At 43.7% G+C, this 24,696-nt stretch overlaps 2 protein-coding genes across 5 annotated transcripts; both read right to left on the bottom strand.

Annotated features, from left to right (window-relative positions):
• Nucleotides 1–476: 476 nt before the first annotated feature.
• On the bottom strand, nucleotides 477–4,752 carry LOC124677605 (NAP1-related protein 1-like). The gene is made up of 10 exons (XM_047213577.1): nucleotides 4,556–4,752; nucleotides 3,379–3,501; nucleotides 3,224–3,274; nucleotides 2,978–3,049; nucleotides 2,784–2,897; nucleotides 2,630–2,691; nucleotides 2,311–2,371; nucleotides 2,090–2,146; nucleotides 1,959–1,997; nucleotides 477–873 (listed from the first exon to the last, which is right to left on the bottom strand). Exons 1-10 carry the CDS (start codon nucleotides 4,676–4,678, stop codon nucleotides 805–807), a joined length of 771 nt encoding a protein of 256 aa, XP_047069533.1. The 5' UTR covers nucleotides 4,679–4,752; the 3' UTR covers nucleotides 477–804.
• A 1,345-nt stretch (nucleotides 4,753–6,097) lies between these two features.
• Nucleotides 6,098–9,518, bottom strand: LOC124675975 (ATP-dependent RNA helicase SUV3L, mitochondrial-like). Of its 4 annotated transcripts, XR_006993477.1 has the most exons (3): nucleotides 7,381–9,518; nucleotides 7,109–7,177; nucleotides 6,098–6,624 (listed from the first exon to the last, which is right to left on the bottom strand). XR_006993477.1 is itself a non-coding variant. In XM_047212063.1 (2 exons), the coding sequence occupies exons 1-2, from the start codon at nucleotides 9,516–9,518 to the stop codon at nucleotides 6,570–6,572; spliced, it is 2,193 nt and encodes a 730-aa protein (XP_047068019.1). In that variant the 3' UTR covers nucleotides 6,098–6,569. The 4 variants fall into 4 exon arrangements, 3 of the variants coding, with proteins under 3 accessions (XP_047068019.1, XP_047068020.1, XP_047068021.1); XM_047212063.1 differs by lacking the exon at nucleotides 7,109–7,177; XM_047212064.1 differs by lacking the exon at nucleotides 7,109–7,177 and having other exon boundaries at nucleotides 6,098–6,618.
• Between the last annotated feature and the right edge of the window lie 15,178 nt (nucleotides 9,519–24,696).

The following is a 24,696-nucleotide window of genomic DNA, read 5'->3' as shown; positions in this document are numbered from 1 at the left end:
GGTTTGTCGGTTCTAATCCGTAGTCGAAATTTCGGTCCCCTGATTGATTTTGATTTTGAGTTTGCCGACCGATCGGTTCACAGGAAAACGGTCCCAAAAGATCGGTTTAGCAGCCAAATTATATTATACGACAGCAACAAGCTGCAAAATGTTTCTCAAGAAAAAGAAAAAACAGGCTCCAAATTGACCCATGTTGAACTTTCCCAACTTAGATGCAAAATTCAGAACCAAGAAAAGAGAAATTGAACAGGAAATTACCTTTGTGAATTGCGAGGAGATCAGTAGAGTGAGGCTTGCAGCGAATGAGGGGACTTGGGAGGAGATCAGCAGTGGCGGAGCTCGAGTTGTGCTGCTGCTCAGTGCTCAGAGGGATTAAGATTTTGCTTTGATCAGCATAAGTTTAACAAAATGTAAATGATCTAATACAAAAACATACAGTCGATAAACCATTTAAACATGAATCCAGCAGTATCTGTTCTTTCTCCATAAGTTACATATATATTGTCTACTTAACACATTGCATTTCGGGAAGCAATGCATCCCACAATATACTTGAAATGCACATATTGGAATCTACAAGGAGCCGAACGGCGGGATGTACGAGTTGATTCACGAGAAAGCACAAAATCAAAACAAGTTCCCAGCATTTTCATCTTCGACGGATCCTACAGATTCCAGCAGGTCAATCAACAAAACAACACCAGAAAGGGACGCCTTGCTTTTCAGCCCGCAGGTGAACCAGGCTCTCCACTCTACACACACCGGAGTTGTCGAAGCCAATTGAAATCCAGCACGGACGAGGGCTCACTCCTCGTCATCTTCCTCCCCTTCTTCATCTTCTTCTTCTTCATCGTCGTCTTCTTCATCAGATTCCTAGAAAAGTTGCGAAAAATGATAAATACAGGTACAAAAGAGATAAAGTGCAACAAACTCTGCAATAAGAAGCACACTTCATATTAAATTTATGTGCACAGCACAAGACAAGTCCGCTGCAAGTAATATCACCAACTCAAACTCAGTTCATTGAAGCCTCAACATAGCACAAACGCCTTAAGCAAGAGCATTATGCACACAACACCAGCTAGCAACTTTAAGGAAGTTGGGCACAATATAAGATGTACAGTAGATGGCATGCTAATGTCAACCTAAACTCTTTTCTATCGGGATTACAGCAGCCGTGGTCAACTGATAATGTACCGTGCCATGGTTATCTTAAATCAAGGTGCAACAAAAAAATGCTGGTATGAACAGCGATTATTTGTTGAGAAGTCAAAAGTGCCATCAGGATAACTTAGGGTGATCTCACTATTGCATCAGTATCAGTATCAGATGGTGATAGGCTTAAAATTAATTGTGATGGCGCGTTTGCAGCGGAGACAAGCACTGGCGGATGGCGATTTGTCATCAGGGATCATGACGGCACTGTCCGTGGGTCGGGTGCTGGGCAAATCGCCCATGTAGCGAGCGCTGCAATGGCTGAAGCGCAGGCCTGCCAGGAGGCAGTACAGGCTGCTGCAACCTGGGGCATGGGGCACCTGCATATTGAAGCTGACGCACTGAATCTGATCAAAGCCCTGCAGGACACATCCCTCGACCGTACGCCTGAAGGAGTTATCTACCGAGATATACGGGCTTTTATGCGTTTAAACTTTATCTCTGTTTGTTTCTCGCACTGTCCGCGAACATGTAATAATCTAGCACATGAGCTAGCAGCTCTAGGAGCACGTCAGCAGGTGGTCCGGTTGCTATGGCTGGAGGCCTTGCCCGTTGATGTATTTGTTCCGGTGACTAGCAACTTCGCTGAGTCGACCAGTTAATGGAATAGTGTGTTCCATCTAAAAAAAAAAGGATATTGCCCACCATTGCAGATGGACTACCAGTATTGCATAAGTATACACACATGGCTAGTACCATACATATATGGAAGTATGGAACTGCTGGTAAGAGAATAGGATTACCTCTTCATCTTCATCGTCTTCAAATTCTTCTTCAGCCTCCTGCAATGAGAGATTCGAGAGGGCATGATAAGAATATCCACAAGGAGAAGAGGACCAAATAAAATAAACCACTTATCACTAGAACCACTAACATTGTTGAAATACTTCATAGGATTAGGCCACAACTCTTCCTTGATAATATCTGCCACCTGCGTGATTGCAATTTCTCAGAGAATAATACTCGGGGAAGAATTACAATTCCTAATTCATGACATTCTGTCAACCAGACTTACAAAGAGACAAAACTACCAATCAATTGAAACAATCCTGATTTAGCAGGAGGTACAAGCATAAGAGGCACATAATCTTATACCTCATCTATCACTCCTTGCGAAAAACTTTTGTTCTTTGCATCATTGAACCAAGTGAAGAAACTGCAAAAGGGAAAAATGGAAAAGAAAACAGAGCATGAGTCCACTTCAAAGATTTCCTACCCGCAAAATTGTAACTCGAAAGAGATAATGACCTACGTATGTTTATGTTGGAATGGATCATTTTGTACAGATAAGGCATGAAACAAAAAAAAATGAATATTTTGTAGCACAGAAGAAAGGAAGAGAAGAAGGCATTCAATTCTTGATTACACACTTCTACTGCCAAAGAAGGAACTGTGAAAAATAAAAACTAGCAACCTCTCATCAATCAATAGTCGTTTGAACCCATCCTTTGTGTATGCCTTCCCATTTGCAATATCCTTAATGTATCATTAGACAAATCGTTAGATCTGATTTTTTACACGGAAGCATCTTAACTGAAGCGCTTATACCAATTAACAAGGCATAGTACCATTCCATCCTTCCATTTGATGGAGGTAGCCTTCACTGTTATGTTTCCATCATCGCTGAACGACAATGTTTTTGTAAGTTTTGTATCTTCAAAATACTGATTAGAAGAGAATGTCTGCCAGTTCAAGTTAAAAACATGTAAGCAAACAGAAAGAAATAAGGAAATCATAGCTTGCAGATGCAAAAGAAGCTTACCAGAGTAATAGAGTAGCCTGATTTAATATCTTGAAACTCATCCACATCAATAGACTCCAAGTGTTTGAATATCTACAATGGAACATAAAAGGTGACAAGACAGTATAACTATGGTTCCACATAATTATTGAAAATATCTGTTGTATTAGTTTAATACTCCAATTTAGTTAATTGTTGCACTTTTAACACAAAATGGTAAAAGTTAAGAGACTGAGTAAACATTAAAATTCCTAACAAACAGCGTACCTTCTGATCATCTTCAGTCAGAAGCTCACCGAGTATAGGATGGCTAAGAAACTGCAGGGTAAATGCAGAAAATTAGTACGGATGAGACTACACCAATTAGCAATTTCAGCAAACAAACAGATGACAAATAAATCATCATAGAAAAGGTTACAAACCGCAGTCAACCAGAAGTCCGGAATTTCCCTGATAATTTCATTACGTCGAGCATAAACTGGCCTGCGAACTTCATTGTACTTCTGTTCCACCTCTAAAACTTTATCACTGGCTTCCTCGTTTACCTGCAGTAAATGAATGTGTGAGCTAACTGTCTAGTGGTTTAATTGCGTTCAACCATTCCAATCAAATATAGCCTGCCCATTCACAATATGTTCTTGTCACTGTAGATATTCAAGCATTGAGGCACTAATTCGGTTTCAGGAAGACAAAATGTACTTAACAATTACAAGACCAATTGACAAGCAGGTAAAGTGCTTTGCCCTAATAAGTTATCTAAATAAATATTATCTGCATCATCATTATCTCACACATAAAATGCATAATTAAGTTCTTTCACCAAGTCCAGTTACTGAACAGAAGTTAACACAAAATTGAACATAATGGAATTATTATTACAGATTGGAAGAAGTTCCATATCTGGCAATAATGGTGATTGGAGTGGCATGCATGCTGAGGGGAGAAGGCAAGATAGTGCATAGTAAGGCATCTGGGGATTTTCTCATTCTAAAGGACATTAACTTATATTTGTCCGAAAGAGCATAGGGGTTCGATATGTACATGGGAGTAATTTAGCTGGCATTCCTGCTCTCGATTACTTTTCACAACAAAACCTCAATCGATTGAGGAACTCAGATGTGATGAAACAATGTGTCTCCTAAAGCACTGTTTACTGCATTTTCAGACTACCAACCATCAAAGTGAATCTAAAATAAACCGCTGCAGTTGCGATGCCCCCTGCTCTGTAGGCCTCTCGGGGTGCTCACGGTCATTCAAGAGCACCAAAGCTTCTGCAAATGTCGCATGAGCTCACAGGCCACAATTCCGCAGCAGCACAAGCGCAGGTCTTCAAATCAAGCACTACCTAGAACTAGAAGCCTAGCACAGCTCCAACTCGACCTGGGCCATGGAGCGAAAGCAGAGCAATCCACCCCCAATTACCCAAAACTGTACTGCTGCCGAGGTCCGAGGGCACACCCAAATCAGACGCTGACTCGCAGCGAGACGAGATCCCTCGCACATACAACCAAATCGGGCGCAAAATTCCTCCTAAATTCCGTGCAAAATTCTCCGAAAACGGAAATAACGACACCCAAATCAAATGCCCGAGCAACTGACCTTGTCGATCTCGTCCTGGATCTCCTGGAGCTGCTCGATGGCGAGGAGGACGGCGTCGTCCATGCGCTCGTCCCCGTCCTCGTCGATCTTCGGCCTCTTCCCCTTCTGCTCCGCCGTCGCCATCGGGATAAACCCTCCGCGAGCTCTAGGGTTTTAGCTTCTCCGGGGAGGATATGCTTTGGCTGGGCTACCACTGCTCTGTTGTTGTAGAGGACGAAGGTGTTCTGGCTGGGCTGGGCCTCGCCTTATGGGCTGTACGTTTGTGCGGCCTACACACGAGAGTGATAAGCAACTTAATTTTGATTTGATCGTACTGTATTTGATTTGATCTTTGTTTGACTTGATTTTAATTAAGAAGGGAATTAGTTAGTTTTACATCACTTGCTCAAAAACTAGTTGTACATCACAGTTCTTTTGTTTTTTATGTACTTCAGTCTCATACTCCAAAGTTATTTCGTAATTTAAAAACTAGTTGTACATCATAGTTCATTTTTGTTTTTATGTACTTCGGTCTCATACTCCTAAGTTACTATTGCGTAATTTTCGCACAGCGTATCGGAGGCATCACTTCCAAAGTTCCTTTGTTTAAGAGAAGACCATGTAAAAATTCATAGAATGTGGCATCGTGGCACCTCATTGATATCGTTTTTCTATTCCTAATCACTTTTTTCAATTCATACTATCAAGTCTACCAAAGTTCCTTTGTTGAGGACCATGTAGAAATCCATAGCATGTGGCATCTCACTGATATTGCTTTTCTTGTTCATACTCAAACTTTCTCAATTCGTACTATCAAAACATGTCGTTACTGGTTGCTCTCCGTACCCTCCGATTTGTAACTTGTATAACTATTAACTTTGGTGGCGACGGTTGTAGAGCCTCACGCATTGAATGTTAGGATGAGCAATTGGAGTACACAAGGCGCTCGTCCTTGTTGAATGCACGAACAGGGGCAGTAAAACACTTGATACTGTTCATTCACATGATATAAAGCCATTTGAAACACATGACTCTAGAAATATACGGAAAATACGAGAACATGGGACTGAAATGTCATGGCTTGTCAAGTTCTAGAGTAAACGGAACTCGTTCGCAGAGGTGACCCTAGATTTTTCCTAAAAGTGTAGGAATTTGAAAAGGGTGGAGGCCAGACACAAAATAATTTTCCCAGCAGATCTCATGTTATAATCTCCAAAATTATAGATCAAATCAGGGTACAGTCCCGTTTCTACAATCCAAAGGTCTTCTAAGAAAAAAAAATCTTCAAAAATGCTTCAGTCTAAAGAAGACTTCTCTGCGGTACTACTGCCTTCTTGGTGTAATGTCTACTCCTATCTGAATTCAGCTTCCTCGGAGATGGATAAAGAGAAATCAGAATGCTCATACCATAACTGGTCTCATTTACAAACAAGATAGCTCTGAATCTACTTCTGTGTCACTCATATCCCAAATCGAAAGAAATGATTCCATCTGTTTATGTTATCAGTGGTAGACATCTGAAATCTTCGCAGAGAGAAAGCTCCAACGTACAGTTGTGCCAACGTGAGAGCATTGCGAAAATGATATAATGCATCTCTGCTATCCTCTATAATATTACAGTCAAGTTTAAAGATCACACTAAATCATCTAAGACATCTTAGAGAACGATCAATGAAAACCATGTAAACTACACAGTTGCTTATTACCCACATTCTGGTGCAGTGTGTCACAGAAAATTCTAGTTTGAGTCTGATAACTAAAGATCCTCATTCAGCATGCAATCTAGCATTGCACAACAGTACTACTCACCAGCTATCTCTTGTGGTGCCAATAAAATAGTGGTCAGTTGATGCAGAAGCTGTAGGGTGCCGATTTTGGGTCAAATTTAGGACCAGCAGCATAACATAGCTGGCCTGCGCCAAAACTCGAAGAATAGATGTGCCATGGGTAAGCACCAGATTTAGGATTGAAGAGGTATCGCTACTTGAATCAGCAGTTTCTTCTCCAGTACTCAATTGGGTAGCCAACCCCACACTCATGCCACAAGGTTCAAGGAAGAGGAATTCTGGCTGGGTCGATCATGTCTTTTCCTTCAAAAGGAAACAATAACATCATAAATACATCCAGAATTATCTTAGTAATATTTATTTCACTAGGTAAACTTTCGAAACATACTAAAAAATGCTATCTTATAAGAAAATACATTTTTAGGAATTATTTGAAATTTCTTTTTAATTCAAAAGATCAAGAAGTCTAACTGAATATAACCCTCAGTAAATTATTCTAAAATTTAGTTTGCATAACAGCAAAATATGCATATGGGCACGAGAACCTTTTAAAAAACAACTGAGTTCTAGAAATAAGCAATGGTAAAACCGCAAAATCATATGTTCCATCAGTTGAGTCAAAAGTTCGGCCAATCCTTAAGTATGGAAGAAAATTGATGAATAACTATTTTGTTAAACATAGAATTGCCAAAAGCATTACATGTCAACGAAAATAGAATATTATTTCAAATGACAATTCAGCATTGGGATTGTAGTTACTTCAACAATAAAGAACGGGAATACCTACAGTTCAGAAACCCACTTGCCAGCGGTTGTATGCAATTATAGCATAGGGTTATCTCATGTTTCTTCTGACCTAAAATGAAGCCAAATAAAGTCCATAGTATAACTTAACTGAATGGTTGCACGACATTCTTAATTATTGGCCTCTATTTATCAGAAATACAGTTTTCTTGATACAATAAAAGTATATATGACATCTATCTACTAAATGACAAGAAAAAAAATTGCCATCTCCCCAAAAGATCTGTATGAAAAGATGTGAACTGGAGGTATTACCTTGAATTTCTTTTGGGAAGTGACCTCGGCCTTTCATAACCAACTTTGGAAACAGTCTTTGCATCATCATCTGACATATTTTCCACATTGCTGTCACTCTCCTCGTTCTCTTCTCGTCTCTGCCTTGTTTGTTGTCTTGATTCAGGCTTCCAGGATGCCTTGGCAAGTGACTTGCCAAGCAAATCAGCAATATTTACTGCCATTTCCTCAGCTTTCTGCGCATGAGGAAAGTTATCTTCCTCAAAATGGTGTGACAGCCACAGATACATAGACAGGACCTGGTGCTTGGTCTCGAGGTCCAGAAGTTCAGTGTCATTCGTTGCAGAACCTCTGGGCATTCCCATCGCGATGCTAACACGGCGGCTCTTGCTATAATGAGTAGCAAATCTGAGAAGATGGTACATGGCTTTTGGATCCCTTATATTAACTGGCGCAAAACAAAAACTGTAGCGATCCTTGAGGGAGAGCCCCTGGACCCTCTCGAGCATATTAGCAACCTTCTTGATGCTATCCTGCTGGCACATGAAGTATGTCTTGTCGATGCGGCAATTATCACGGAACTTATCCAACAATTCAGTGAAAGTAAGATCAGGGAACTGGCTGGCGAACATTTCCACCTGTTCAAAGCAAGGGAAAAGGCCGATTTTCTTTGCCTCCTCAAACGGCTGTTGCAGGCACTCTATTAAATATTCCAAATCATCCAGCAAGAAAGTGGTGGTGAGCCCATCTGGATAAACACTGCCCCTCCGGCCAGCACGCCCAGCAATCTGTTTTACCTGCGAAGCAGCAACTGGTACCATTCTGTCCCCATTGTACTTCGACAAGCTATAGAACACAACTCTCCTAATGTTGAGGTTGAGGCCCATGCCAACGGCATCACTCGCTACAAGCACATCATACTCGTTATCCTGTTCGTTGAATAGCTTTGCTTGCTGGCGCCGTGTCTCTGGCGGCAAAGCTCCATATATAACACAACACTTGTGCTTGGTGAATTTCTCGATTGCTAGCTTCACCTCAAATATCTCTCTGCGGGAGAAGGCAACAATGCAATCACCGGCACGGACATTCTTGAGGTCCCCAAGCAGCGACTTCGCCTCGACGACAAGTGGCTTGAACCGCTCGTACTGATGCACCTCCAAATCATCCCCAGTGTCCGCACAAACCTTGCGAACAATCTTGAGAACGCTAGGGTCACCGCAGAGATGTATCTCGTCCGCCTTGAGCCCGAGAACAGCACGCGTCCACGCGTAGCCCCTGGTCGGGTCAGCCATCATCTGTATCTCGTCGACCACGGCGACTTCGTAGAGCTCCTCGGTGGACAGCATCTCGATGGTGCAGGTGACGTGGTTGGCGAAGGGCACCTCCTTGACCTCCTGGCCGGTGCGGAGGGTGCAGTAGACGCCGAGCGCGTTGACCTTGTCGAAGACCTCCATGGCGAGGAGCCGGAGCGGGCTGCAGTAGACGCCGGACCTGGCGGCGCTGAAGCGGGCGAGCGCGTTGTGCGTCTTGCCGCTGTTGGTGGGCCCGCAGTGGTACACGACCCGCCGGCGCATGGCGCGCGCGAACGGGTACCAGGTGTGCGGCGCCGTGAGGTCGGCGGCGGCCATGACGGAGCGGCTCTGCCGCAGCTCGTCCGCGTGGTTGGTGACGCAGTACTCGGCGAAGGCCCGGAGGAGGAGGGCGTGCGCGTCGTCGGGCGGGAGGGCGAGGAGCCGGTCGGCGGATTGCTGGGAGAGGCGGGGGGGCAGGAAGTGGCGGAAGTGGCGCGCGTAGGTGGGGAATGTGGAGGCGGGGATGTAGAGCGCCAGGGCCTGGTCCGCCATGGCGGGGTTCTTGGCGAAGTCGCGGGTGAGCGCCACCACGTCGTCCCACGTGGCCTTTGGGAGGCGGGACGAGCCGGTCGCGGGTGAGGCGGTGGAGAGCTCGTGCCATAGCTGGTTTGGGTCCAGGGGAGGGAGGTTCCGGTCAGGGTCGGCGGGTGTGGAGGAGGAGGAGAAGCGGTGGTGGTGGGGTGGGATCCATGGGGATGTGGGTTGCGGCGCGGGGCGTTGGAGGTGGGAGAGGATGGGGAGGAGAAGGCGGCGGTACGGGGAGGAGGTGGAGCGGCGGATTAGCACGGCGGCGATGGTGGCGGCCATGGGTGGATTGCGTTACGAGGCGTCGGCGGCCGGCGGCATTGGGTTGCGGGAGGAAGAAGGGAAGGGAAGAGGGGAGGCGGCGCGCGACAGGCGCACCGGTGGTAAAGATGGGCCGAAATGGGCTGCTTGGAGCGGATGGTGGGACGCGAATGCACGTGGGCTTTAAACGAAAACCCTCGGTCGCCGGGCGTGGACTTCGTGGAGAACCTATCCATGCGTACTGATTACTCCACAAGGGCTGGAGGGTTAATCTACCCTAGGCGATTAGGGTTTTCTGCTCCGCCGGCGATCTTCACCGGCGTGAGACCTTGGTGTTGAGTTTCTTCGAGCCTTGCATCCGGATCCCTTCCCACCCGCGCGTTCGGACTGATCAAGGGGCGGCTGGTCCGCTTACCCGGTCTTGGCGCTGCGCTTTGGGTTAGGGTTTTGGAGGCGGGTTTTGGTTGATTGATCTGATGGCGAGGTTTGAAAGGGGATCGGGCTCTAGGAAGGAGGAGGGAGATGAAGCACTTGCAAGGGCATTGCAGAACTTGGAGCTGCGGGAGGGGGAGCTTGATGATGTTTTCATAGGCAAGGATGATCTCATTGGGATGAAGAAGAAGGCGCATTGGTTGGCGGTTGCTAGAGTAAATACAAACAAGCCTTTCAGTTCGGAAGCTCTGTTTCAAACGTTGAAACATGTCTGGGGTTTGGCGAATGATCCAGAACTACGTGAGGTAGATGATAATCTTTTTACTTTTAAATTTTTTACGCTTGGGGGATTGGAATAAAGTGATGAACCAGGGGCCTTGGCTGTTCAGAAAGTTGGTTGTTGTGATTTCTGAATATGATGGATTGGTAGCACCGGCAGAGGTTACACTTGATCATGATGTTGTGTGGGCGCAGATCCACTCTATTCCTGAACTTTATCGTGTTCCAGAAGTGGTTGATCAGCTGGCAAGAAGGATTGGGAAGGTTAAGAGTGTTGAGATGAATCCACAACGTTGGTTTGAGGGAGACTATGTTAGAGTCAGGGCGAGCATTGACGTGAGTAAGCCACTGATTCGTTTTGTCCCTCTGAACGTTGATGGTGCTGGGAGGAAAATGTTGCTTGTCAAGTATGAAAAAATCAGGTATTTCTGTGATGTTTGCGGTGTTATGGGTCATGATATGGAGGAGTGCGGTGATGGTATTCACACACCTGAAGAAGTCCAATATGGCAAATGGATGATAGCGAAGAGGAGGGTCCAAGTGGGACAATTTACTTACCGAGCTCCGATGAGTGGGCGTTGATACGTCTCCAACGTATCGATAATTTCTTATGTTCCATGCTTCATTATTGATGATATCTACATGTTTTATACACATTATATGTCGTATTTATGCATTTTCTGGAACTAACCTATTAACAAGATGCCGAAGAGCCGATTCTTGTTTTCTGCTGTTTTTGGTTTCAGAAATCCTAGTAAGGAAATATTCTCGAAATTGGACGAAATCAACGCCCAGGGTCCTATTTTGCAACGGAGCTTCCAGAAGACCGAAGGAGAGACGAAGTGGGGCCACGAGGTGGCGACACCACAGGCCGGCGCGGCCCAGGCCCTGGCCGCGCCGACCTATGGTGTGGGCCCCTCGTGCCGCCTCTTGACCTGCCCTTCCGCCTACAAATAGCCTCCGTCGCGAAACCCCCGATGCGAGAGCCACGATACGGAAAACCTTCCGGAGACGCAGCCGCCGCCAATCCCATCTCGGGGGATTCGGGAGATCGCCTCCGGCACCCTGCCGGAGAGGGGATTCATCTCCCGGAGGACTCTACACCGCCATGGTCGCCTCCGGAGTGATGAGTGAGTAGTTCACCCCTGGACTATGGGTCCATAGCGGTAGCTAGATGGTTGTCTTCTCCTTATGTGCTTCATTGTTGGATCTTGTGAGCTGCCTAACATGATCAAGATCATCTATCTGTAATTCTATATGTTGTGTTTGTCGGGATCCGATTGATAGAGAATACTATGTTATGGTGATTATCAAGTTATTACTTATGTGTTGTTTATGATCTTGCATGCTCTCCGTTATTAGTAGAGGCTCTGGCCAAGTTTTTACTCTTAACTCCAAGAGGGGGTATTTATGCTCGATAGTGGGTTCATGCCTACATTGATACCTAGGACAGTGACAGAAAGTTCTAAGGTTGTGTTGTGTTGTTGCCACTAGGGATAAAACATTGATTCTATGTCTAAGGATGTAGTTGTTGATTACATTACGCACCATACTTAATGCAATTGTCTGTTGCTTTGCAACTTAATACTGGAAGGGGTTCGGATGATAACCTGAAGGTGGACTTTTTAGGCATAGATGCAGTTGGATGGCGGTCTATGTACTTTGTCGTAATGCCCAATTAAATCTCACTATATTTATCATGCCATGTATGTGCATTGTTATGCTCTCTCTATTTGTCAATTGCCCGACTGTAATTTGTTCACCCAACATGCTTTATCTTATGGGAGAGACACCTCTAGTGAACTGTGGACCCCGGTCCATTCTTTTATACTGAAATACAAATCTGTTGCAATACTTGTTTTACTGTTTTCTTGCAAACAATCATCTTCCACATAATACGGTTAATCCTTTGTTACAGCAAGCCGGTGAGATTGACAACCTCACTGTTTCGTTGGGGCAAAGTACTTTGTTTGTGTTGTGCGGGTTCCACGTTGGCGCCGGAATCCCTGGTGTTGCGCCGCACTACATCCCGCCGCCATCAACCTTCAACGTGCTTCTTGGCTCCTCCTGGTTCGATAAACCTTGGTTTCTTTACGAGGGAAAACTTGCCGCTTGTGCGCATCATACCTTCCTCTTGGGGTTCCCAACGAACGTGTGAGTTACACGCCATCAAGCTCTTTTTCCGGCGCCGTTGCCGGGAGATCAAGACACGCTGCAAGGGGAGTCTCCACTTCTCAATCTCTTTACTTTGTTTTTGTCTTGCTTTATTTTATTTACTACTTTGTTTGCTGCACTTAAACAAAACACACAAAAAATTAGTTGCTAGTTTTACTTTACTTATTGTCTTGCTCTCTATATCAAAAACACAAAAAAATTAGTTACTTGCATTTGCTTTACTTATTTCATCATGTTTCCTTTTAATTTTACCACAAAAGACATACCGGTAGGACGTGGGTCTATAGTTGGGAGAAATAATATAGAAGAATTTTTCAATCATGTTAGTACTATTGAAGATTTTGAAGATAGACACTTGGTAGAACTTGCACCTACCTATGAAATTGCTGCTGTCTGCTTTAGTTAGCTTTGTTGGAAACTAAATTTGTTAATCTCAACCCTATAATCCAACACATGTTTCTTACACTTGGTGATATGGAAGAAGGGGAAAAGAAAGATTTTGTTTTAGAAACCCTTCTTAGAGAATTTGGTGGTCTAGCAAGAGAGGCTAGAAAGGTCTTTGCTAAATTTAATATGCTAGGTTCTCATACTAATTTTGTTGGTCTCCTTGAAAAAATGGACATGGATAGAATAAGGTACACTAATAATATTAATGATGGTGGGGAGATCAAAGCACCAATACCATGTAAACTCCTAGCTATGAATGATGCACTAGAAAATAACTATGCTTGGCTTGTTCCTGAAAATTTGTTCGATGAGAATAGCAAGCCCAAGACTAATGAAAAGGGAGACGCTGAAACTTATGTATCCAATATACTATGCTTGGTTGAGAAAACTCCAAACCCCGATGTTGATGCTTCATCTCTTGAAAATACTTGAATTACACTTTCTGCGCCTAGCTGAAAGGCGTTAAAGAAAAGCGCTTATGGGAGACAACCCATGTTTTCACTTTGTTTTATATTTGAGTCTTGGAAGTTGTTTACTACTGTAGCAACCTCTCCTTATCATGTTTTTGTGCCAAGTAAAGTCTCTATAGTAAGGTTCATACTAGATTTGGATTACTGCGCAGAGACAGATTTCTTTGCTGTCACGAATCTGGGCCTAATTCTCTGTAGGTAACTCAGAAAATTATGCCAATTTACGAGAGTGATCCTCAGATATGTACGCAACTTTCATTAGTTTTGAGTTTTTCCATTTGAGCAAGTCTGGTGCCATTTTAAAATTCGTCTTTACGAACTGTTCTGTTTTGACAGATTCTGCCTTTTATTTCGCATTGCCTCTTTTGCTATGTTGGATGAATTCCTTTGATCCATTAATGTTCAGTAGCTTTATGCAATGTCCATAAGTGTAAAGAATGATTGTGTCACCTCTGAACATGTAAATTTTTATTGTGCACTAACCCTCTAATGAGTTTGCTTGAAGTTTGGTGTGAAGGAAGTTTTCAAGGGTCAAGAGAGGAGTATGATATACTATGATCAAGAGGAGTGAAAGCTCTAAGCTTGGGGATGCCCCCGTGGTTCACCCCTGCATATTCTAAGAAGACTCAAGCGTCTAAGCTTGGGGATGCCCAAGGCATCCCCTTCTTCATCGACAACATCATCAGGTTCCTCCCCTGAAACTACATTTTTATTCCGTCACATCTTATGCACTTTGCTTGGAGCGTCGGTTTGTTTTTGTTTTTTGTTTTGTTTGAATAAAGGTGGATCCTAGCATTCTTTGTGTGGGAGAGAGACACGCTCCGCTGTTGCATATGGACAAATATGTCCTTAGGCTTTACTCATAATATTCATGGCAAAGTTTCTTCTTCGTTAAATTGTTATTCGGTTGGTTAAGGAAATGTTGCATGTGGTAGTGGTATAATGAAACACTTGCATAATCTTGTAGATCATTGAGCTTTGATAACTTGATTCTTTGCAAACGTTTTGAGGTATTTAGATGGTAAAGCTTGCGGTTTGAATAAGTTAAAATTAGTAGTGGATTGTTGTCTTTAAGCTTGTGTCGTACTACAAACTCTATTTAAATAGCTGAAGGCGTAGTTGGACTTGATAGCTTTCCATGTCTAAAGGTTCATCGTAATGACTAAGTTGTGCTGAAGGTCGGTAAAATTTTAAATCATGCTCTTAATGTTGAACCTGCAAGATGTTTGCAATAAGCTTGTGAGTTCTTTTGACTAATGTTAAGCTACGGTTTTTGGCACTTCCACCATCCATATTTGCTAGCCTCTTCGGTACTGTGCATTGCCTTTTGCTCACATTGAGAATTGTGCATACTTCGCCTGTACATCCAAACCCGTGGGAGGACTTCCTCTTGTTCTCCTGCACATAAGCCCATACATCTCCTCAAAACAGCCACCATACCTACCTACCACAGCATTTCAATAGCTGTTCCGAGATATATTGCCATGCAACATCCATTTTACATTACACGCCATGTTGTCATTTATTATTTGTACATTGCTTTGCATGATTCTATACAGCTGATGTGTGGTTTACCCATGTTACGCTAGATCATTGCACATCCTGCTACACTGGCAGAGGCATACAGTTTCATACATCATGTTTTATTCATTATGAGTTATTTGTACCAGAAAGTGTGTTGTCATATTAGGATGTTGCCCCTAAAAGTGAAAAGAGCCATGGAGGCCATCAAAAAGAAAAGAAAGAAAAAAAATAGAAAAGAAAAAGAAAAGAAAGAAAGAAAAGAAAAAGAAAAAAAAAGAGAATAAAGAAAAAGGGGGCAGCATTACTATCTTTTATCCATACTTGTGCTCATGTTTTAGCACCCCCATATTCATAGTCATCATTTGTGCTCATGTTTAGCACCTACACTCCATATGATAGAGTTTTCATGTTTTACTAGTATAACTATGTGGGGAATTTACACTATAGAACTTGGGTTGTATATTCCAATGATGAGCCTCCTCAAAAGTGCTCTAGGTCTTCGTGAGCAACCAAGTTGGATGCACCCCCACTAGTTCCATTGGAGAGCTTTCATACACATATAGCTCTATGTGCATCCGTTGCATGTCAATCACTACTCCTTGCATAGCTTCGATTATAAGACTTCCTCTTGTCTAGTAATCATTTACAGCTTTGTAAGACTTTCTCTCATTGGCCTTCCAAACCCCCATTAACGTTCTTTATGCCATAACATCCTGGTGCTAATACCAAATGCTTGCGCTCACCGGTTGAGTAGACTTCGAAACAGTTGATTCATGACGTTCATGTTTATGTTTACTTGACTGAATCCTTCTTATGTTGTGAAAATTTACTTGATGCTTGGAATGAAGGATAGAACTTCTATGCTGAATACTTAACACATCTTTAATGAACTTTGTGCGGTTTCATGTCTTTGAAGCAATAGTTCATGAAAACTTCTAGCTTGTTTAACTCTTGCATTATCATCTCTTATATCAATATAGACATTTGCTTTGAGTGATTTGATCTCAGCTCACATGCTTTACATCATTATATGATCAAGATTATGTTGGTAGCATGTCACTTAAGAAATTATCTTTGTTATCGTTTTACCTGCTCGGGACGAGCAGAACTAAGCTTGGGGATGCTGATACGTCTCCAACGTATCGATAATTTCTTATGTTCCATGCTTCATTATTGATGATATCTACATGTTTTATACACATTATATGTCGTATTTATGCATTTTACGGAACTAACCTATTAACAAGATGTCGAAGAGCCGATTCTTTGTTTTACTGCTGTTTTTGGTTTCAGAAATCCTAGTAAGGAAATATTCTCGGAATTGGCCGAAATCAACGCCCAGGGTCCTATTTTGCCACGGAGCTTCCAGAAGACCGAAGGAGAGACGAAGTGGGGCCACGAGGTGGCGACACCACAGGCCGGCGCGGCCCAGGCCCTGGCCGCGCCGACCTATGGTGTGGGCCCCTCGTGCCGCCTCTTGACCTGCCCTTCCGCCTACAAATAGCCTCCGTCGCGAAACCCCCGATACCGAGAGCCACGATACGGAAAACCTTCCGGAGACGCAGCCGCCGCCAATCCCATCTCGGGGGATTCGGGAGATCGCCTCCGGCACCCTGCCGGAGAGGGGATTCATCTCCCGGAGGACTCTACACCGCCATGGTCGCCTCCGGAGTGATGAGTGAGTAGTTCACCCCTGGACTATGGGTCCATAGCAGTAGCTAGATGGTTGTCTTCTTATGTGCTTCATTGTTGGATCTTGTGAGCTGCCTAACATGATCAAGATCATCTATCTGTAATTCTATATGTTGTGTTTGTTGGGATCCGATTGATAGAGAATACTATGTTATGGTGATTATCAAGTTATTACTTATGTGTTGTTTATGATCTTGCATGCTCTCTGTTATTAGTAGAGGCTCTGGCCAAGTTTTTACTCTTAACTCCAAGAGGGGGTATTTATGCTCGATAGTGGGTTCATGCCTACATTGATACCTGGGACAGTGACAGAAAGTTCTAAGGTTGTGTTGTGTTGTTGCCACTAGGGATAAAACATTGATTCTATGTCTAAGGATGTAGTTGTTGATTACATTACGCACCATACTTAATGCAATTGTACTGTTGCTTTGCAACTTAATACTGGAAGGGGTTCGGATGATAACTCTGAAGGTGGACTTTTTAGGCATAGATGCAGTTGGATGGCGGTCTATGTACTTTGTCGTAATGCCCAATTAAATCTCACTATATTTATCATGCCATGTATGTGCATTGTTATGCTCTCTCTATTTGTCAATTGCCCGACTGTAATTTGTTCACCCAACATGCTTTATCTTATGGGAGAGACACCTCTAGTGAGCTGTGGACCCCGGTCCATTCTTTTATACTTGAAATACAAATCTGCTGCAATACTTGTTTTCTTGTTTTCTTGCAAACAATCATCTTCCACACAATACGGTTAATCCTTTGTTACGGCAAGCCGGTGAGATTGACAACCTCACTTGTTTCGTTGGGGCAAAGTACTTTGTTTGTGTTGTGCAGGTTCCACGTTGGCGCCGGAATCCCTGGTGTTGCGCCGCACTACATCCCGCCGCCATCAACCTTCAACGTGCTTCTTGGCTCCTCCTGGTTCGATAAACTTTGGTTTCTTTCTGAGGGAAAACTTGCTGTTGTGCGCATCATACCTTCCTCTTGGGGTTCCCAATGAACGTGTGAGTTACACGCCATCAGGCGTTCTGGTGGCCGAGGGAGGGGTGGCAGGGGGAGTTTGGTGCTCCTCGCAAGCGCACGTCTGATGAAGCATTCTCAGGAGATGATATAAGTGATACAGCGTCTAGTCCACTAAAAAATCCGGCTACTATAGAGATGGAGGAAGATGCTAGAGAGGACGCTGTTGCAACGGGTCAGGCGGCTAGACAGCTGGATTTTGGGGGAGAGGATGCTGGCAACATCATAGTTGGCAATGGCTCAGCCACTATCAATACAGAGGAAGTGAACTCAGTTGGTGGGCTGGGCGTGGGGGTGCCACCACCACCAGCAGCTTATATGGCACTAAGGGATAAAAAGAGACCTAAAAAGGTAAGCGAGAATGACAGAACTGGAGTAGAAGGAACAATTGTCGTGGCGACAGAGGCGGCCTCCGAGGAGGACCGCCGGGCCCAATGAGTGTCATGGCTTTTAACTGTCGCGGGGTTGGCGGCGACGCGACAGTTAAAGAGCCTCGTCAATTGGCGAGGCGTGAGCGGCCGGATTTCCTGTGTATCGTGGAAACACAGGTGTCAAAAGAAAGAGTTGAGGCTCTACCAGCTACACTGGGTTATGACAGATGTTTTGCAGTCAAAAGCAAGGGTCGGAGTGGAGGTTTGGGAGTTTTTTGGAATGACGAGTATCAGGTCTCACTCATCAGGTTCTCTCAGTATCATGTTGACCTAAGGGTAAAAAAAGCAAACGAGGATGAATGGAGGCTAACGTGTGTATATGGGGAAGCCAAGTGCAGTGAGCGAAAGAAAACTTGGGATCTTTTGAAATACACCAGGTGTGAAAATGACTTGCCCTGGTTATTGATAGGTGACTTCAATGAGGTTTTACACCGTCATGAACATCTGGGAGTCGGAGAAAGGAATGAAACCCAAATGCTTGGTTTTAGGGAAGCGGTTGATGTATGTGGCTTGAAGGATTTAGGCTATGTGGGACGTGACTGGACTTTCGAGAAAAAGGTGGTGGGGGGCAGCTATACTAGAGTGAGACTAGATCGTGCTTTAGCATCGGCGGAGTGGATGGACAGATTTCCATTGGCTACACTTCATCATTTAACTGCTGCGTGTTCAGATCACTGTCCCATTTTACTGAGACCCGATGCACCTCAGGAAGACCAGGCCAATGACCGTCTCTTCAGATATGAAGTTATGTGGGAATCCCATGAGCAGTTCCTGCCCTTCTTGGAACAGATGTGGAAGAAATCTGCGGAGGAAACGACGATGGGAGGAATTCAGTCAAAACTCTCGTCCCTCTCGGCAGATTTGGGTAGTTGGAGCGCTTCTGTTTTTGGCCTAGTGCGAAAGGAAATTGATCAACTTAACAAACGCCTGGAAGAGTTGAGGAATGTTCCAACTCGGACGGGGCCTGATTATGAAGAAATAAAGGTGGTCGAAAGGCTAGTTGAGCTGAATCACAGTGAGGAGGTTATGTGGAGGCAACGTGCCAGGATTAAATGGCTGTCGGAAGGTGATAGCAATACCAAGTTTTTCCACCAAAGAGCGAGCGGTAGAAAGAAAAAAATCGCATTTGCAAGCTGGTTAGGGAGGATGGTACCCTGACAGAATCTGCAGCTGAAATGAGCAAGATGGCTACAGAATTCTACAAGAAACTATATACCTCTGAAGGTGTAGAGCAGATGAACTCAGTACTGGATTCTGTTCCTGTGAGAGTGGATGCGGCTATGAACGCGGCTCTGTTGGCGCCATATTCAGAGGAGGAAGTTAAAATAGCTTTGTTTCAGATGTACCCGACGAAAGCGCCGGGGCCGGACGGATTTCCAGCTCATTTCTATCAGCGTCACTGGGATTTATGTGGGCCGGAAGTGACAAGTGTTGTTCTGAATGCGCTAAATGGAGGCGAAATTCTGAGTGAGGTAAACAAAACTTTTATTGTTATGATTCCGAAAGTGCCAAGCCCGGACTCACTAACTCAGTTTAGACCAATAAGTCTTTGTAACGTGATTCAGAAGATTGTTTCCAAGACCATGGCTAACAGACTGAAGTTGATCTTACCAAGCATTATATCTGATGAACAATCCGCTTTTGTGCCGGGAAGGTTGATTACTGATAATATTATAACAACATATGAGTGCTTACACTTCATGAAAAACAAAAGAGGAAAAACGAAGAGATTTTGTGCTTTGAAGCTGGATATGATGAAGGCCTATGACAGAGTTGAATGGCAATACTTGGAGGCTATCATGTTAAAAATTGGTTTTCATCCAAGATGGGTTGAGTCGGTTATGAGAAGTGTGACCTCAGTTTCTTTCTCTGTCCTCTTCAATGGAGCTAGGTCGGAGGAGTTCAAACCTTCTCGTGGTCTGAGGCAAGGAGATCCCATTTCACCTTACATGTTTTTGCTTGCAGCAGAAGGACTATCATGCATGTTGAAAAGGAGGGGAATATCAGAAAATTTACGTGGCATCCAAGTGGCTCCATTAGCTCCCCCAGTGAACCATCTATTATTTGCGGACGATAGCCTGATGTTTCTTGCAGCGAACGTGGAAGGTGCACATGCGATCATGGATATTTTGGAGAGGTACAGTAAAGCATCTGGGCAAAAGGTTAATCTGAATAAGTCCTCGGTTCATTTTAGTAAACGTTGCTCCAATGAGATACGTGATGAAATCAAAGGAGTCCTAAATGTGCACAATGAGTCTTTATCTGAAAAGTATCTGGGGATGCCATCAGATGTTGGAAACTGTAAAAATGGAGCGTTCAAATATCTGAAGGATAGGGTTTGGAAGCGTGTCCAGGGATGGATCGAGCAAATCCTGTCAGTAGGAGGGAAAGAAGTGCTTATAAAAGCTGTGACTCAAGCTATACCAACATACTCAATGTCGTGTTTTAAGTTACCCAGAGGCTTATGTGATCAAATAAACTCCCTTATTAGGAGTTTTTGGTGGGGGAGTAAGAAGGGAAAGAGGAAGACGTGTTGGGTGTCGTGGGAGAGGATGACAATGCCTAAATACTTAGGGGGTATTGGGTTCAGAGATATGGAGCTCTTTAATCTGTCACTTCTGGCGAGACAAGCATGGAGAATTCTTGAAAATCCGAGCACTCTCAGTGCCCGAATTCTGAAGGCTGTCTATTACCCTTCCACTGATTTTCTGAATGCAAGTCTGGGTTCTTCGCCGTCACAAGTCTGGCGTGCAATAGTGGAAGGCAGAGATATTTTGAAGCTAGGGTTGATCCGACGAATCGGAGATGGAACAACAACTGACATTTGGCACGACAATTGGCTGCCGAGGGATGTATGCTTGCGCCCATATATTTCAAAAATTGTTAACCCTCCAGAAAAGGTGAGTGAGCTGATTGAACCCACTTTAGGCCAATGGAATGTGGAAAAACTGAACCTCGTCTTTCTCCCAATGGATGTGGAAGTCATCAGAGAAATACCTATAAGCACAAGGGTCCAGGGCGATTTCTGGGCATGGCACTTTGAAACGAAGGGTATGTTTTATGTTCGTTCTGCATACAGAATGCTGATTAGTATCAAGAAGAGAAGGGAAGATTGGTTAGATGGCCGGACCGACCATTCTAATTCTGAGCGGGATAGCAAGATGTGGACTAAGTTGTGGAAGACTAAGGTCCCATAAAAAATTAGACATTTTGCATGGCGGCTAGCTTTACAGTCAATACCCACAGGGGATGTTTTGCACCACAGAAACATGGAGAATACTAGCATGTGTGCAATTTGTCAGGGTGCGGAGGACTCATGGAAGCACTCTCTCCTGGATTGTTTGATGTCCCGGAGTGTGTGGGCGCTGGTTGACGAGGAGCTTGCTGAACACTTAACAGCTCATAACACTGGTGATGCTAAGAAGTGGATTTTCCATCTGATCGAAACTCTGAAACATGAAGAGTTTGTCAAAGTGTTAGTTGTCTTATGGGCGATTTGGACAGCTAGGAGAAAGGCAATACATGAAGGGATTTTTCAGAGTCCATTATCTATCTTCAGTTTTGTCACGAACTATCTCCAAGAGCTGCAAATTGCTATGCCAGTCACTGAAAAGAAAAAAGTGCTCCCAACACTGAATAGGCGAAGCCAGCGATGGACTGTGCCTAAGGATGGTTGTCTGAAATTCAATGTTGATGGGGCACAAGCTAAGGTTGCTAAGAGAGGAGCGTGGGTAGTGGTGTGCAGAGATGACGCTGGCCGGTTTCAAGGCTCTAGTGCGGTGGTCATGGACGGCATATCTGATCCTCCAACACTTGAAGCGTTGGCATGCCGGGAAGCCCTGTCCCTTGCTCAAGATATTGGTGCCCGACGAGTACATGTTAGTTCGGACTGTGCTGGAGTGATCAATGCAATCAAGGTAGGATCCAGAAGTCATTACAGCTCGGTGATCCGGGAGATTCAAGCCATAATGCTAAGTTTTGAGGTAGTATTGTTTATACATGAGAAAAGGGACTGTAATGTAGATGCTCATAACCTGGCCAAATTCTCTTCCAATTTGGAACCAGGTCGTTACCTTTGGCTAGATAAGCCTTGTGATACACATGTTGTACCGGTTATTATTGAAAGCTAATAAAATGTGTGGTTCCCCCTAAAAAAAAAAAGATTACTCCACAAGGGATTTTCAAAACAAAATAAACTCCACAAGTAATACAAAAAGAAAAATCTAGACGTTTTTTTTGAAAGTGGTTGTATATTAATTAAAACATAATATCTGGATTACAATCATTGCAAGCCGCTCTCCACACGCAGGTCGGGACCACACTTAGCAGAACACCACTACTCAACTCTCTACGACTAAATTGACATAATTCATGTGCGACCTTGTTACAGGTTCTATTAATCTTTAAAATTTCCACTTGTCTATCTGGTGGCTTCTTCCTTCTAAACTCCTTTGCAATGATACTGATTTCGGATCTATCCATGCTCTCTTCCCGGAAATGCTCAATGGTCAAAGAGCTATCTGATTCGATAATCATGTCAGCTTCTGAGTTGTTTAAAGCAACTTGCAAGCCATTTAGACACGCAATTGCTTCAGCCACAGAGGCCAATTGACAGTGGGGTATTAAGCCCCAAGCTGAGCAGATGATTTTTCCGAAATTGTCTCTGACTACTCCGCCCCAGGAGCCCGTCTTACCTTCTGACAGAAAGCTTGCATCAACATTGCACTTTATCCACCCTTCCTCCGGTTTCATCTAGGTGTTATTTTCATTATTTTCCTTCAAGATTGGGCCCTGTCTATGAACATTTCCTTGTGAAATTGTACCTTTTCCTTTCCGATCAGCAACAATATGATCTGCAGCTATACCTTGAAACATAGTGAGATAGTTTTGTAAAAACTGAATCGAATTATCCACTGAAGCCTGGCCATTATCGAAGATGATATTGTTTCTATGGTGCCAAGCCCTCCACCATAGGAACATCATTTTACTTCTTTGGTCATGAGTTAGGCTGTCCAGAAGAACCAAAACCCAATCAGGACCAGTGTGAGTTAACTTTGATTCTGGTGGAAGATTCCAGGATTTTTCCAGGCTTTGTCTCAAGGCAATAGCTTTTGTACAAACCATTGTAGCATGGTATCCCGTCTCCTCCTCCATCCCACAGATAGTACACATAGGCAGGATATTTGGAAGTCTGCGAGCTCTATTAACCTGTACAGCAATATTATTAGTAGCAAGCTTCTAAGTAAAGTTTTTTTACCTTTGGAGGCACATTTGTACTCCAAAAATGACTTTCCAAAGATTCCTATCACCATTTTGGCAACTGCTTGAATTAGGCGGTGTTCCGTTTTTCAGGTCGAGCGCAAGGTTGTACGCGCTCCTGACAGTGAACATGCCATGATTTTCAAGTGTCCAGGAAATAAAGTCCTCCTCATCATAGGATGGCAGTCTAATACTTAAGACAACATCAGAATCATGAGGCATAAAGATATCACGGATAACATCTTCCTTTCAGGTGTGGTTTATCAATTGAGAGACTCTTCTTAACCGTGAATTGTTTACATTAGCAGATATTTTCATATTCCCCCTTGGCACCCAGTTGTCTCTCCAAATACGTACTTTGGCCCCATACCAATTCTCCACATAGCCCCTTTCTTCAAGAGCTCTAGGCCATGCATTATTCCCTGCCATCCATTAGTTCCCCATCCGGGTAGTATTTTGCTTTCAGCAATTTTGCACAAAGACTGTCAGGGAAGACAATCAACCTCCAGGCCTGCTTTGCCAGCAGAGATTGGTTAAAAAGATGGAGATCTTTAAAACCCATGCCACCTTGTCCTTTCCTTTTTGTTATTTTATCCCAGCTCATCCAGTGCACCCGTCTTCTCTCTTTTTCATCACCCCACCATGCATAAGTCTCTAGTTAATTCCATTAAATCTTCACAAAGCCCTTCATAGAATTTAAAAACACTCATTGGGTAAGTGGGGCTGGCCTGGATAACAGATTTTATCAGGACATCCTTCGCTCCACTAGACACATATTTTTCAGCATAGTCAGAGAACTTCTTTTTTAATTTCTCTTTAACCGGCTGAAATTTACCATCTTTCATGCGCCCTTCTGGCACTGGCAAACCTAGGTACTTTTCCTCAAAACCTATAGTTTGGATGTCCAGAATGGAAGCCACTACTTGGCTCTGATCCTCAGAACACTTATTTCCAACAAGCAATGAACATTTACCAGGGCTTAGGAGTTGTACTGTTGCCTTCTCATATTTATTTAAGACTACTTTGACCTTGCTTGCTTGATCTGTTTCAAAAAACAACAGACTATCATCTGCGAACAGTAAATGAGAAATACCGGAGCTTCGTCTGCACACTTTCAGCTCTGTAATTCTTCCTTCATCAATTTCTTTATGGAGAAGTCTTGATAAGCCATCCGCAACAAAAAGGAAAAGATAGGGTGATAATGGGTCTCCCTATCTTAATCCTCTAGAGGGGTGAATTTATTTAACAGCTCCCCATTGAATCTAACTGAGTAAGAAACTGATTTGATGCAAGACATAATCCATCCAATCCATTGTTCAGCAAAACCAAGCTTTACAAGGACACCTTCCAAATAAGACCAGTCAACTCTATCATAGGCTTTAGCTAAGTCTAGCTTATAAGCACATAAGTTACCTTTTCTATCATTGCTTTTTTGAAGAGAGTGGATGCATTCAAAAGCAATCA

The sequence above is a fragment of the Lolium rigidum genome, chromosome 7 (genome assembly GCF_022539505.1).
Source record: "Lolium rigidum isolate FL_2022 chromosome 7, APGP_CSIRO_Lrig_0.1, whole genome shotgun sequence".
In the NCBI taxonomy this organism is placed as follows: Eukaryota; Viridiplantae; Streptophyta; class Magnoliopsida; order Poales; family Poaceae; genus Lolium; species Lolium rigidum.
This window is presented reverse-complemented; position numbering and strand designations above follow the sequence as displayed.

Excerpts from the sequence above, each read along its gene's own strand:
- LOC124675975 (XM_047212063.1), bottom strand. The coding sequence starts at position 9,518 with ATGGCCGCCACCATCGCCGCCGTGCTAATCCGCCGCTCCACCTCCTCC. Across the intron at positions 6,625-7,380 it reads CTTCCCAAAAGAAATTCAAG|GAAAAGACATGATCGACCCA; the intron begins GTAATACCTCCA and ends TTCCTTTTGAAG.
- LOC124677605 (XM_047213577.1), bottom strand. The coding sequence starts at position 4,678 with ATGGCGACGGCGGAGCAGAAGGGGAAGAGGCCGAAGATCGACGAGGAC. Across the intron at positions 3,275-3,378 it reads CGGACTTCTGGTTGACTGCG|TTTCTTAGCCATCCTATACT; the intron begins GTTTGTAACCTT and ends TTTACCCTGCAG. Across the intron at positions 1,998-2,089 it reads CTATGAAGTATTTCAACAAT|GAGGCTGAAGAAGAATTTGA; the intron begins GTTAGTGGTTCT and ends CTCTCATTGCAG.